This window comes from Anopheles coluzzii, chromosome 3 (assembly GCF_943734685.1).
Source record: "Anopheles coluzzii chromosome 3, AcolN3, whole genome shotgun sequence".
NCBI classification, from domain to species: domain Eukaryota; kingdom Metazoa; phylum Arthropoda; class Insecta; order Diptera; family Culicidae; genus Anopheles; species Anopheles coluzzii.
The window spans coordinates 19,646,207-19,659,226 of record NC_064671.1 but is presented as its reverse complement, the minus strand read 5'-3'; the positions used below and the strand labels follow the sequence as shown (position 1 = coordinate 19,659,226).

General features: G+C 42.0%; 1 protein-coding gene across 1 annotated transcript in view; it reads right to left on the bottom strand.

Annotated features, from left to right (window-relative positions):
• Positions 1-13,020, bottom strand: part of LOC120958656 (diencephalon/mesencephalon homeobox protein 1-like) — a 93,162-nt gene that overhangs the window by 27,277 nt on the left and 52,865 nt on the right. The window contains exons 5-7 of the mRNA XM_040381607.2: positions 6,238-6,357; positions 5,811-6,013; positions 4,369-4,581 (exon numbers count right to left, since the gene is read on the bottom strand). Of these exons, the coding sequence (XP_040237541.2) occupies positions 4,369-4,581; positions 5,811-6,013; positions 6,238-6,357 (536 nt within the window). The remainder of the gene's footprint in view (positions 1-4,368; positions 4,582-5,810; positions 6,014-6,237; positions 6,358-13,020) is intronic.

Below are 13,020 nucleotides of genomic sequence, written 5' to 3'. Positions count from 1 at the left end.
TTTGGTCTATAGGAAGATCTTGGTTCTTTCTTTTTTAGAAAGAGAGAGAGAGAGAGAGAGAGAGAGAGAAACAGCATCCAGACACCGACTTCCGGTTTCGTGTAGAGCAAAAGTCGTGTCCGTAGCTCGGTAGTCGCTTGAAATGGATTTTGGGAACTAAAGACCGAAACGTCCTTTAACCTTAAATCTATCATGTTCTGAGGGTAAGGTAAGGGTTCTTCGTTAAATTGTTTCAAATGAACGCCCTCTTCGGCTACATTCGAAACGAAATTATTTGCTTTCCTTTTGTGTGTTTGTGATTGCGAATTTCACTTTGAGGGGTTTTTATCGTGTCCTTTTCCTGTGTCGACGGAATGGTTTACTTCCGTTCGGTACGAATTGCTTGCGATAATAACGTCATTAAGGAACTGATTGTTTTGTTTCTTTTTTTTCTATTTGCTGTGTCTCTTTTTGTTATTTTGTTTCGTTTGTTATGCTTGTTAGCTCGTTTAAGTTGATTATTTTTTGCAAATCTTTCTATGTTTTTCAATGTATTTGGAATTTATGTTATTGTTTTGTGTTTTTACAATTGTTTTATAATATTTTGTCTTGTTTAAGTTATGTTGTCTGTTTTATAAGTCTGTTTTTTTAAGTTGTTACACTGTCTGTTTTATATGTTTTATTGCTTTTGTGTATTATTCTTTATTCTTATATTTTTACTATTATTTGGATTTTACTTTAATTCTCCAAAAATGGTACCAATGCCCGATAATATTCTCTTTATTCAATTATGTTTTTTTTGTCTCCAAATCTACTCCACAACCCATGACACTGAATTATGCAGGCTGTCTTCTCGAATAAATGTTACCAAATCCGTTCCATTCTTCAACCAGCAAGTCTTCGACCTGCTTCAAACAAAGCAATGTCACGTCTGGAGTGGAAAGAAAACATACCCACAACAGCTTCGCTCGCTCGCCTTTTCCTCCACCAATCTCTACGGCCAAATTAGCAATTCGGGTGGAATAGAGCTTGAGCTTAATGGGGGGGGGGGGGGAAATGGGAAAAGCAATGGCCCTCGGCCCGGACCAAGACCGTCTGCTGCAATTGCAAATGCAAGGCGCGCAGACTCATTCTTCTTTCCACCAGGACGTGGTTTGTGGTTCGTTGCGGGCGGTTGAATTTCATAAAAGTTTAAAACCCATCCCCAAACAGACAATTGTTCTTTGTGCTGCTTCTCTGCCGACTGTTGCCCGAACGCTCTTGCACGATGTGGAGACGAAAGCTCAAGAAATAAGGTACAAGAAGCGGAAATCGAGGGAGAAGAAAATATGAAAATGCACAAGTTTTTATGAGTCGTAAGAAATAAAAGAAAATAAATAGAATCATTCCCGTTGGTCCAGAGGGAAAAGCGGAGAGAAGAATGGACGAAAGAAAAACTCCAACTCACCCTGGGAGAAAAGGTAGAAAGGAATATTACGTTACGCTTGTCAAAATCTACTTAAATCAAATTGCACTCCACGCAGGAGTCTCCTTGGAGGTCCAGAAGGCTTCTTCTCTCCATTTCTCTTCTATGAAAACCGATCGATAGCGGGCGTGTGGCTGTGGTCTGACTGTCCCGAAACTTTTAAAAGCTTTCAGGGCTCTCGGTGCGGACGCAAAAAAGGATTATAGGTCGAGAGAGGTCGAAGGAAAATATAATAAAATGAAGGACAGCAGCAGCAGCAATGGTACACGGGGCGTCGGTCATTTGCCTTATTGGGCTGATTGAATTTAGGAACTAAATTGATGAAAGCCTTTTTTGTAAGCTTCTCGTGTGGGTTTAGTTCAATAAGTTTTTGATATTAAATTGATTTTAAGGATCAATTTGTTTTTTTGGGAGTAAATTGGTTTGTTGTAAAGTCGATTCGACGGAGAGAGATTCAGGAGCAATAATGGTAAGGCAGCCTAAGTTGTGCTAAAACAATTTCGTCCCTTTGTTTGTTTTGTGAGCGAGGCAAACATAAACAAGCTGCAAGTTGGCATAAAATTAGGCTACGTTCTTTGCACGACGCCATTGTTACAGGCGATAAATTGCTGCTCCTTGGGAAACAATTCCAATTTCTCCCCCCCGGCTCGCTCTCGACAGTAGAGATCCGTTTAAGGTTAGTTTCGCTCGATCTCCAAAGTTAATATTGGCACAATTTATTTACTTTCATCCTCCATCCAGCAGCAGCAGCACCGCTCCAGGCTCGCGCAGTATGGGTGAGTACGCACGAACCAACGTCGGTAAGGCGCACCGCGCCTTCATGCCGTCTGGGAACGTTGGACTGAAGAGGGCCCGGGAAAGGAATTTCCACCGAATTGGCTTTTCCACCGAGGATTGCTGTCAAAATTTTCCTCTCTTTCACACACACACACACACACACACACATACACACACGTAAGCTCAATGTTCGATGATGCTTGCGTAAGAGTGTGTTTAAGCGGCAGCAACGCAACGCATCATCGTCCATCCAAGTGTGCCTTGTGCGGTGTTCCCAACCGATACGATACTTTTCCATCCGAGTTTTCTCTCTGTATCGCTTTTCCTCTCCCTCACCTGCTCCCAATGCTTTAAACCTATTTGCTCAATATTTTTGTGCCCTAATTGCTCGGTGTATGGGGAAATTAAATTTGCGGAAAATTGCTTTTGCTGAGCGCAAGGTAAATAATTGTTTTGGCGGCCGGGGGGAGTGTGCCAGTGTCTCGTCTTCGAGCGTGCTTTTTTTTTTGTTTAGCGATACGGTCTTTTGGAGACTGCTTTCCATTTCCATTATGTGTTTTTGGGATGCTGTTGGGCATGTGTTTTGCTTCAGTGCATAGAAATTGATTTTGTGTTGATAAGGGTTTTTTTTCGTTTTTTGAAAGGAATGTGTTTTAACAATGAAGAAATGAGTTTTGTTTTTATTTTTTTTAAATCCATAATTCGAAATGATTATTTTATGAACTCAGCACCAGAAACTGAATTTTACAAACCATTAGGATTAAACAAAAAAAGGTGAATTGTTTAGAATTTTGCATTCAAATTCGAGCAAACGCTACAAAACCGTTCCGCAAGCGACCTCATTAAATGGTCCTTCGAACCGGATTTTTCTTTGTCAAGCTTCACGCTACAACAAACATTGCAAAATACCCTTCTAGCGCCATCAAACAAACAAACAAAGCAAGCTGATCCCTTAATGCGTCAAAGGGCCAGTGTCACCGACCGGGTTCACGACCAGCGTTTTCCCCCTCCTTTTTGATCCCTACTCGCAGTCCGCCGGTGACACCACTCCAGTCCTGTGCCGGTGACCTGTGCAGATCGTCTAAATGTCACACCGGTGCACGTCCTCAGGGGTACAATCATACGAAGTCAAGCATCTTGCCCACTCCCGACCTCAGCACTGCAAACTTCCCGCCTTGACGGTCCCGGACAATTAACAGCAATATTTGGCAAATGTTATGCCCAATCTCATGCCGTGCCACAGTGCCAGTGTCGTCCTGGGATGCTTTGTTACTGCACCCTCTCCCACTGCATCAAAAAGTGAGGGCTCCCTGCCGGTTGATTGCAGGAGGTGACTTCCGACGCCGTTGCGCGTATTGCGCGCCTGAACATTTTGCGCCGGCACGTGCCTCACGCACACACACACACGGTTGTGCGAAAGTCCTTTAATTGCATTAGGAACAAAAAATCCCCCGACGGGGATGGTAGAAGAAAAGGCACCACTGCACTGCACCACACATGGTCGCCGGAACCGGAAGGCGGCCCGAGGGACAAGAGAGACAGAGTGAGTGAGAGTTGGTTGGCTTAATTACGCGTGGCGTAACGTATTTTCGCTATCAGAATGTGTAACATACACACACAGGAAGGTAGTGGCAATGGCGATGATGATGATGACGTTGTTGCTGCTGATGCCGATGTCTTAATTATTCGATCTGTTTTGCATAGCGTGAATGGGGTGGGGAAAGATTTACAGCCCAACCAAAGTAGGCGGACGGTGGATGGTGTTGTGCTTCTTCTCGCGACACGTGCGCACATTAAACGATGGGCTACTTGGATGAAAACAAGGAGGCTTCACCGTCGGAGGCCTTTTTCGAGGGGGCGAGTGCAGAACAATGGTTTTGTGAAGGGCAAAACAAAACGATCGAATAAACAAATAAACACATTCAAAAAGGCAAAAAAGCGTGCGGCGTGTGGTGGAATATTTTCTCATGATTTTGTGTTTGCTGTTTGGCTGTACGCCTCCTTTTCATAGCCGTAGAAGTGAGGATTTCTTCAATTGAATTTTGTTTTGTACAAATCAACCATGGGAACCCAAGAACTTAATTTGACCTTTTGAAGTACGATGTTAAATAGCACTAAAATATGATAATAATGCATTATTAACCTACCTTTCTGCAAAGCTGCCGAAAATGTGACTGCTGAAGCTGGGCGTCGTGGTGACCGCTGACAGGCCGGCAATTGAGCTGCTGCTAGCGGTCTGGTTCGGTGAATCGTTGGGCGGGGTGCGGGAAGTGGTCGTGAGGGAGATAGGGCCACCGACCTCGATCGGTGAGTCGGCCGAGACGGACGGGGCTGGGCTCGGGGCGGAGTATTGAGCGAACCTGGGAGGGAAAAATTGGAGTTTTAATAAGACAATACAATACATTGAGTATTTGACAGGGTTTTCCAAGTCAGTTTAGAATATAAACAATGTTCTTCACCGCATTCAAGATGTTTTTCAACAGCTATCAAATGGTTTATTTGTTTCAAAATGAAATTTCAGTTTCAACCCCTGATTTTCAACGTATAACAAAGAACTCAAACCCAACTCAACTGTCAAACTCAGTCCAGCTTGAGTCGTGTGGAAAATCATGTTGAAGAAATTAAAAAATATTGTGCTGGAAATGAAATTTCAGATTGATGTGGAACAACATTTTGCATGCGGTGAATAACAATGTTTACATTTGAAAGTGACTTGGAAAGGCATGTAAGTCTTTTAAACAACGAAATATGTATCGGTAGGTACTATGAAACCTATAGTTACTATAATAAAGGTAGTTACAATAATAAAGGAATTACAGTAAGACAAATATGTCATTTTAAGATGTCGCACGTCTTAAAAACTTAAAGCCCTAATTATGAGTTTCAAATGCCTGTATGGATCGGCCTGAGCCGTCACTAATAAAGTGACAAAATGGTCAATAAAACGAACGACAAACGCAAGAAGCATCCAGCAATCTTTGAGAATCATCGGATAAACTATGAAAAACTTTAAAAGATTATTATCATTCGAGCAAAATTTCCTCTCTTATCGTTGTTTAGATTCGAGCTCTTTACACAGATATTATTAAACTAAATATTATTTTGGAATGAGAAAGACAGCAGACATTCAAACTACACCATATCGAGTTAAAACGTTTGAATAAAAGCCTTTGAACTTGAGCGATTGTGTTGCTAATGCTATAATCAATCTTTCGCTTAAGCTGTATTTAGTTTTTTTTTTTTAAGAATTGTTTCAAAAATGTTTTGATTGTTATTGATTTTCATATTTGAATGACTCAAGCTGCATTTTCAGAAATGTTGGTTTTACAAAAAAATATAAGGTTATAAGCTGATTCACAAATGAATTTTATAAAACTTGCTGTTCAAAATAACATAGCTAGCTCACATGAAACCTCGATTTACCCAGTATATCAGTCATATTAACTAAATAAAGTATAGCTTTGCTACGATCAAGGCTTCCATGTGCATGCTTATAATTCCTGTTTCAGCTTTCTCAAAGCATCAAAACCCACTTCTAGCTGGCTCCAACCACAAGCAATGCATAGTATGTCTCTCATATTTCACTCACTTCAACCCGGGCGACGGCGTTCCGGCACTGTTCGAGGCGGATTGGGACAGCGAGTGGGCCGAATGGAGCTGGGTGGACGACCCCGGTCGCTCCGGTTCCGAGTCCACCCGGGGGCTCATCGGGGGCACACTGGAGCTGCGCATATCGTCATCGTCTGCATCGCCGGTAATATCCGGGCTAGAGTCCCGGCTATCCGTATCGAGCTGTGAAGAGAGAGAGAGTGAGTGAGAGAGAGAGCGAGAGAGAGATGAAGTATGTTGAAAGGCTCAAAGCCAAATATACACCCTTTTGTCGTGTGTTGGCACACATTCCCAAAGATGATACGAATGCCATTTTTTCCTTTCTTCCTTCAAACTCTTTAGAGAATTCCATCGACACCCGGAAACGCTGCTCTGCGCTGAGATCGCTAGGCACCTTATCGTCTTACCTTATCGCCCATCAGCTGGGAGTCGGTTCCGTCGGTCCCACCGCTACCGCCCCGCTTGCGCTGCTCCTCCTTCAGCCGCTCCGCCTTGCGCCATTTGGCCCGCCGGTTCTGGAACCAGACCTGCAATCAAGAGCCGAAGAGAGGAAGGCACAGCGCGTGCCGGAATTGGAATTAGATTTGTTGCCAAATTGGATGCTCCGTCTCACTCTGTCGATCTCGTTGGTGGGTCTCGTTGTGTGTGTGTGTGTGTGTGTGTGTGTGAGCATATATCTTGTTAGAGGCAAGTTTTGGCAGCACACAGCCTCTTCATCTTGCACTCGTTCGCTCGTTTCACTCGTATCAACTTTTGCTTCGGGAGAAAGGGGAGCTCTCGAAATAAAATCCAAATGCTTCCCTACTGGCTTGATTCCGTTTGCTCTCTTTACCAAATCAGTAGCTTAAATAACGAACCAAATTGAATTCCTCAGCTTCCTGCTCGTCCACCGGCCGTCGTCGTCCGCCTTGGTGGGAGGGCCCTCCTTCGGGTTTGCAAGGGGGAAGCACAATTCACTTTAGGTCCTAAATGAAGTCTACCCACCACATGGGTGGGGTGAGAGGAAAAAGGGGAGTTGCGTGTGCCCCCAAGTCTTACCGCCGATCAAGCGGAGCCCTCGAAAACTCGAAGCCGAAAACGTGCAATAAGTGAACGAAATTGGCTGATTGAATTCGAAATGTTATACACACAGAGTCATCTAGTGAGCCATGGCTGCTCGATTGCTCGTTGCTACATGGGAGGAAAGTGCATGGAAAGTGGGAGCGCCAAATTACGTTCCCAGTCCCTTGGTTGGGTCTTTCCAAGCGCCAACAAGAAAACACAGTTAAAGATAAGAAAAAGAAGAAGAAGAAGAAGAAGAAGTGAAGCTTTTTTGCAACGTTTCCACAAGAACTCCCTTCTCGGGTGGATTCTACCGTTGTCCTTTGTGTTGGTGTTGGTTGCTTCTCCATTTTGTTTCGCTGCACATGCGCCTTAAGGCGTGTTGTGTCTTCGACTTGTGGTTGTGCTGTGGTAGTGCATTATGTTCTTTGTATGTATATGTGTGTGTGTGCAGATTTTCTTTTATTTTTGTTTGTTCTATTCTCCACGCCTGCTGTGTTGCCGAGTGAGCGAAAAGAAGTGCGCCCCGAAAACTTATAGTGGGGATAAGTTTTCCCCATTTTCTACACCCTTCCCTCCCTCCCACCCACCACCTCTCCCACTCTATCTCTCACTCTCCCAAGGTGCTTTCGTTTCGTTTGCTCGCTGCAATCACATTTTGCCCTTGCGTTTTGCGCAGGAGTAGCATTTTCGAATGGTTGGGGTTTTTTTGTTATTGCTGCTGTTTTGTTTTCTATACCTTGCGCAGCAATAATGGAGAACAATAAAATGAAATTTCACCCGAACCGGGCGCTCGGGGTGCGCCCCTTAGCATGGCAGAAGAGATGGGCCCGGATTCTTTATCGCATGTTGTCAAGATCCACTTTCGGTGCAATTTATCAGACGGTGGGTTATGTTTCTTTTTGGATTCTTTTGGTAGTACGATAGCTTTTCGTATTTAAAACGAAGTTCTTTCGGTTGTTTGCTGTTTACATTTAACAATTATATTCTTGATGAAAAAATATTTTGTTTCAATTTAAAATGTAGGCCTGGTTTGTAACGTACGTCTGATGTCTTTTTTGTCGTTTTTTTTAGTATAATGCTAGCGTTATTGTTGGAACCTTATAACAGCGGTTTAGGATGGTTCCAACGACCTGTCAATATTATCGTTAGGAAGAGAGAAAAGAGGAACACAGAGGAGAAAAAGAGAGAGAATATGCAACAAAATAGCATAAAAAGGGCTCGAAAGACAAACCACGGGATTATTACAAAATAACCAGCGGAATAAAGAGACCCAATTTTTGGCAACATCTAACGAGTAAAACTAAAACTATCGGAGTGTTCAGCATTAAATTATTTCGTATCGTTTTCTAAAAGTTAGAATTGGCTAAAATTAAATTAATTTTGTACAGCCTTCAGGGCAAACTAATAAAATTCTTTATTTAAATGACTTTACATGACAAATTAATGTTTTGAAAACTAATGTCTTGAATTAAACTACGTTTAATTGTATTAAGCATCGTAATATATGTGTTTCGGTAAATAGATTTTCAATATCAAACACAATGTTTGAGAGTTAGTAAATCTTTTTAAAAATAACCTTGTAGAGCGGAAAACAGAAACAGAAAAGAGATAAAAACGAAGTATAGTAAGGTAAAATAGACGATAATGTTAAACTTAATGATAGACATCTTGTAGATATGGTATGGTCTATTACAAAAGCATAATATTCTGTTAAAGCAATTGAAATGTTTTAAGTATTAATGTAACAGTGCATATGACATTTATAATTCAAACCAATTTTGATAACAAATAAATTATTTTGTTAATAAAAACTATAATAATTATAATCATATTAATACTTAATTTAGAAAATAGTATTTTAATAATATCCAATTATTTTGAGCCTTTTTTAAATGCATTTTTCATCACAGACCCCTGATACATTGGCTAACGCCCAAATATTATCTTACATTTACTTATATTAATATTTACAACTGTTGTACAACTCTTTTTTTATTGTGCACCAGCAGCAACTTTCACTTTGAACACCTTTTCGTTTGGGAATTGTATCCACTACTGGCTAACGCGGGCATTAATTTTACCACCGGGTTTTGGAACTCAATTACAAAACACAGCCGGGAAGTTTCAAATGTTTGCCCTCCCCCCCCATCCATGTATGGCCCCAAACTGCTGTATGAAATCATTCAAATGAATCACATTGCCACAATCCCTCGGAGGGATCCTAATTTTGTGCAATGATAATAATTTCCCATTCCCACCCAGAACGGAGAAGAGATAGGATTAATATAGTTAGGAATTTTCCTTGCCCATACCGTACAGCCTTCTATTAAACAGACAGACACACACAGACATGGGTGTACACACGTGTACAAAGTCAGTCAGGAGTTGGTTTCGGGAGGAATGAGGAAAATGTATCCAACTCAGTACCGTCATCATCATCATCATCATCATTGGAAAGCTTTTCCGAGCCCGAGCAAGGTTGAGTGGAAAAGCCAAGGGAGCCAAATTTCACCACACTTATACCCACGCACACCCACCGTTGGTGGCACCTCCCAGTGGCATGGAAGAGAGAGAGGAAGAGCAGTAAGAATAAATTCAGTTGCCAAGAAGATACTATTATTCCGCTCCCCGAAAGCGAAGAACGATTTCATTACGAAATCCTCTGCCACGCGGCGCTCCTCCGCAACCAGCTCCTCGCCCCACCAATCGACGCGAATCTGTTTGCGAAACTTTGGCGAAATTATAATTAAGAATTCAATTTCTCTCAATGGCTGTGCGGTTCAGCTCATCTTCCACCCAGCACAGCATTAATTGTGTTTCCGCACAGCAAATTTATTGTTGCAACATTAATTGTAGGTAACGGTTCCGAAGGAGGACCCACCCACCACCGATGTTGGTGGAAATTTCAATTTCCAGCCATCGCGTCACGAGGGCGTTAGCGTGGTTTGGTGGTGGTGGAGATGGAATTGGCATAACGAAAAATTCGATCAACTGGGTGTTTCGAGCGGGTCTTCTCGTCCACCAAAACAGGCATTACATTTGCCTTGCTTCCGCGCGCAAGCAACTTAATTTCGCATTATTTTCGGCCACGAAAAATGAATCCTAGCTCATCATCCGCCCCGGATTAGCGTCGCGCAGGAAGAACCCGAAGCTCGCGAAGGGTGGATTGGTTTCGTTATCAAGCCGCCAAGCCTTCACGATAATCAAACGCGGGGGATATATTTGGGGAAAGGTTGAGTTGGATTCGTTTAACTTATCCGGAATCATCAATAACAATTTGTGAAGTGGATTTTGAGCGTCGCTTTTTTGGTGGAATGTGAATGTGGGAAAGTGAGTTTTTGGCCCTTTTGTTTGCTCCCCTGCTTTTTTGCACCTTCCCAACATCTATCGTCTGGTTTTTTTTTGTTGTTTATGGCGGAATTTAGTTGAAGTGGATTTTTGTGGATTTTCATGCTCACTTTTTGTAACGTGCCTTTTGGATGGAAATAGAGAAACTCCCCCACTGCTCCACGCGCACAATGATATCCCATCGACAAACGATAATAAATAGTGTCTAATTCAATCACCCTTCAACGAGGTTCCCTAACGAGCCGGTAATCCTACCGGGCGATGAGGTAGTTTTTCCTGGGTTTTTTTTTGGAAAACGGGATAGGGCTAGGGGGAAGAAAGGATCGAAACCGAACAGCGAGGTAAGGATCAAAGGGCATAATAATGCACTTGATCCAACTAATTCTTCAGGCCAGGATTGTACACTTTTGCTTGCGTTGGTGGTTTTCACCCTATCGTTACACGGGTTTTTTTTTGGGAATAAGGGTTTCGTTTCGGCTCGGTACACTTTGAGTGTGGTGTTGTGGGATGTTTTCAAGGGGTTTTTTGGTGTGTGTGTGTGTGTGTTTTTAGGTGTTTGAGTTTGCATTAGGAATAAAATTGAATTGAAACTGTTACTGTATGGGAATTGTATACACTGAAACTGCCAGGGAAGAAAGCAAGGAAAATTGATTACACAAGCGTTAGCAAAGATGCATAGAATTGTGTTTGTATAAGAGTTTAGACTGTAATTTGCTTTAAAATAACATTTTTGTACAAATTTGATAATGGTATGCATATATTTAAATTTTATCTAATTAATATAAACTACATTTTGAGCTTCACAACATGAATCAAACACGAGAAACAATTTTGAAGAGTTGGCCATAGTTTAAAGGTTGTTTTTCAAAGGGGTTTTTATTATTATTTTTCCCGAATTTCTGATCCATGATTTATATGTATCGTTCCAACAATTTTCATACTTTGACTCAAACAAGTTTGAAGGACTATCTTTAAATCATGAAATAAATTCTAAAATATATGGGATATAGTTTACACATCTTGAAGAAAAAACAATTAAAAATAAGCCGAACCCCTAATTAATTGAAGAGTTTAACGAATTACGTTACAAACATAGACTTTCAACCCTCGTCAGAGGAAATATTCAACAAACAGGTGATACAAATACATCTCTTTGCCAGTTGTGATACGTCAAATATCAAATAAAAACTATTTTAAATCGTTTTACCCCGATTGATTGATATTGTTGTCTCGTGTTGCAGTTAAATTGAAATTGAAGTGATTTGTCATGCTTTATTATAGTGTTTTAATGCTTACATTACCAACTTATTTCATTTGTCTTTTTTTTTATTTTAACACCTTAACAGTATTTTTTTATGGATTTCCTAATTTGGGATGCACTCTTGTTTCAATTGCTGTAGACTTATTCATAATTTCAACCTAACTTATTTAATTTCATCTCAAAAACATGCTAAGCGATGTGTTCTTCTTTAAGAGACTCTCGTAGTATCATACTATTTGTAAAAGACCTTATTTTTTCACACAAAATATACAAAAACCTCCCCAAATCAGATCAATTACACCCATGCACCTTATTTCCCTCTCTGTCGTAATAAATACGCGTCAGCTTAACGTAACATATTTTCGCCGGAAACCACAATACCAACCAAAAACCCATCAATGCAAATCGAAACGGTTGACTGCCACCGAAAAAAAGAAGGAAACAACTACCATCATCCCCCTTTAACCCTTGGCCACAGCCGACACCGCCGATAGACGACGCTAAGGGGGAAGGATTTAAAACGCGAAGCAAGCAGCAAACAGGCAAGCTAAATAGCACGGTAACACCCAGAAGCACACACACAAAATGAAACTATTCTCTTGCCCTGAAGGGTTTCTGCTCGCTTGTAAGCGTATCTTTCGCAGTAGCACGTGGTGCTTACGGAAGCACCAAACTGTAATAGGTGCATAAACAGATTATGTGGATTTGAACCCCTTTTGTTTCGTCCCACGACTTCTCGGCGTGACCGGCATGACCGCCGCCCTGCGCACGAAGTAATGCTCTCAACCTGTTTAGCCCGTACAACCCGCCAAACTCGCCAGGGATGCCTGGATCATGACATCACACATGGTGCACATGTTACCCGCTTTTTTCTTTCAAACCCTTTCACTAACTCCCCTTCGGGCCAATCGACCACCAGTGACCGCGAATGTTCGAGTGTTTGTACCAACCAAAAAGGAGGGTGAAACTCGTCCGAATGTCGACATCCCCGGAATCATCAAAACGATAATCCTATTGTCCGCGGACGCGCGCGCAAGGATAGCACCCGACAGCACCGAGTGTCCCTCCACCACCACCAAAGAGCTCGAGCCAATTTGTCGGGTGTCGACAGTTTCGGGGCATTACCGGGCTTAATCGAAAATAATAACTATTATTACTTACAATCAGCAATCAAGAGCCAACACGGCCGGTTTCGGGCCCTTGGTCGATGGTGTCGTCCTGCTGGAAGGACTTTTCTACATTTTCCCCCTTATCTTATGATTCCGTTCCCCGTACTACACAACGGTACAGATGAATCCCAACACCGAGAGGGGGTAATGAAAATAATAATCGAGTAATACATAATAATTATCCTCGAACGAAGTGTTTGCGTGTCTCCAGTTTTTGTGTGGAACATTCTAAGCAAGTAAGTCGAGAGAAAAGGAAGATGTTCTTGGACCTATAACTTGCATTTACAGCAAACAGGGCGAAGATGCTGCAGATGATAATTCAATTGTTCCGAATGAACTAGTTTTGGGGGGGGGGGGGGGGGGGGGGG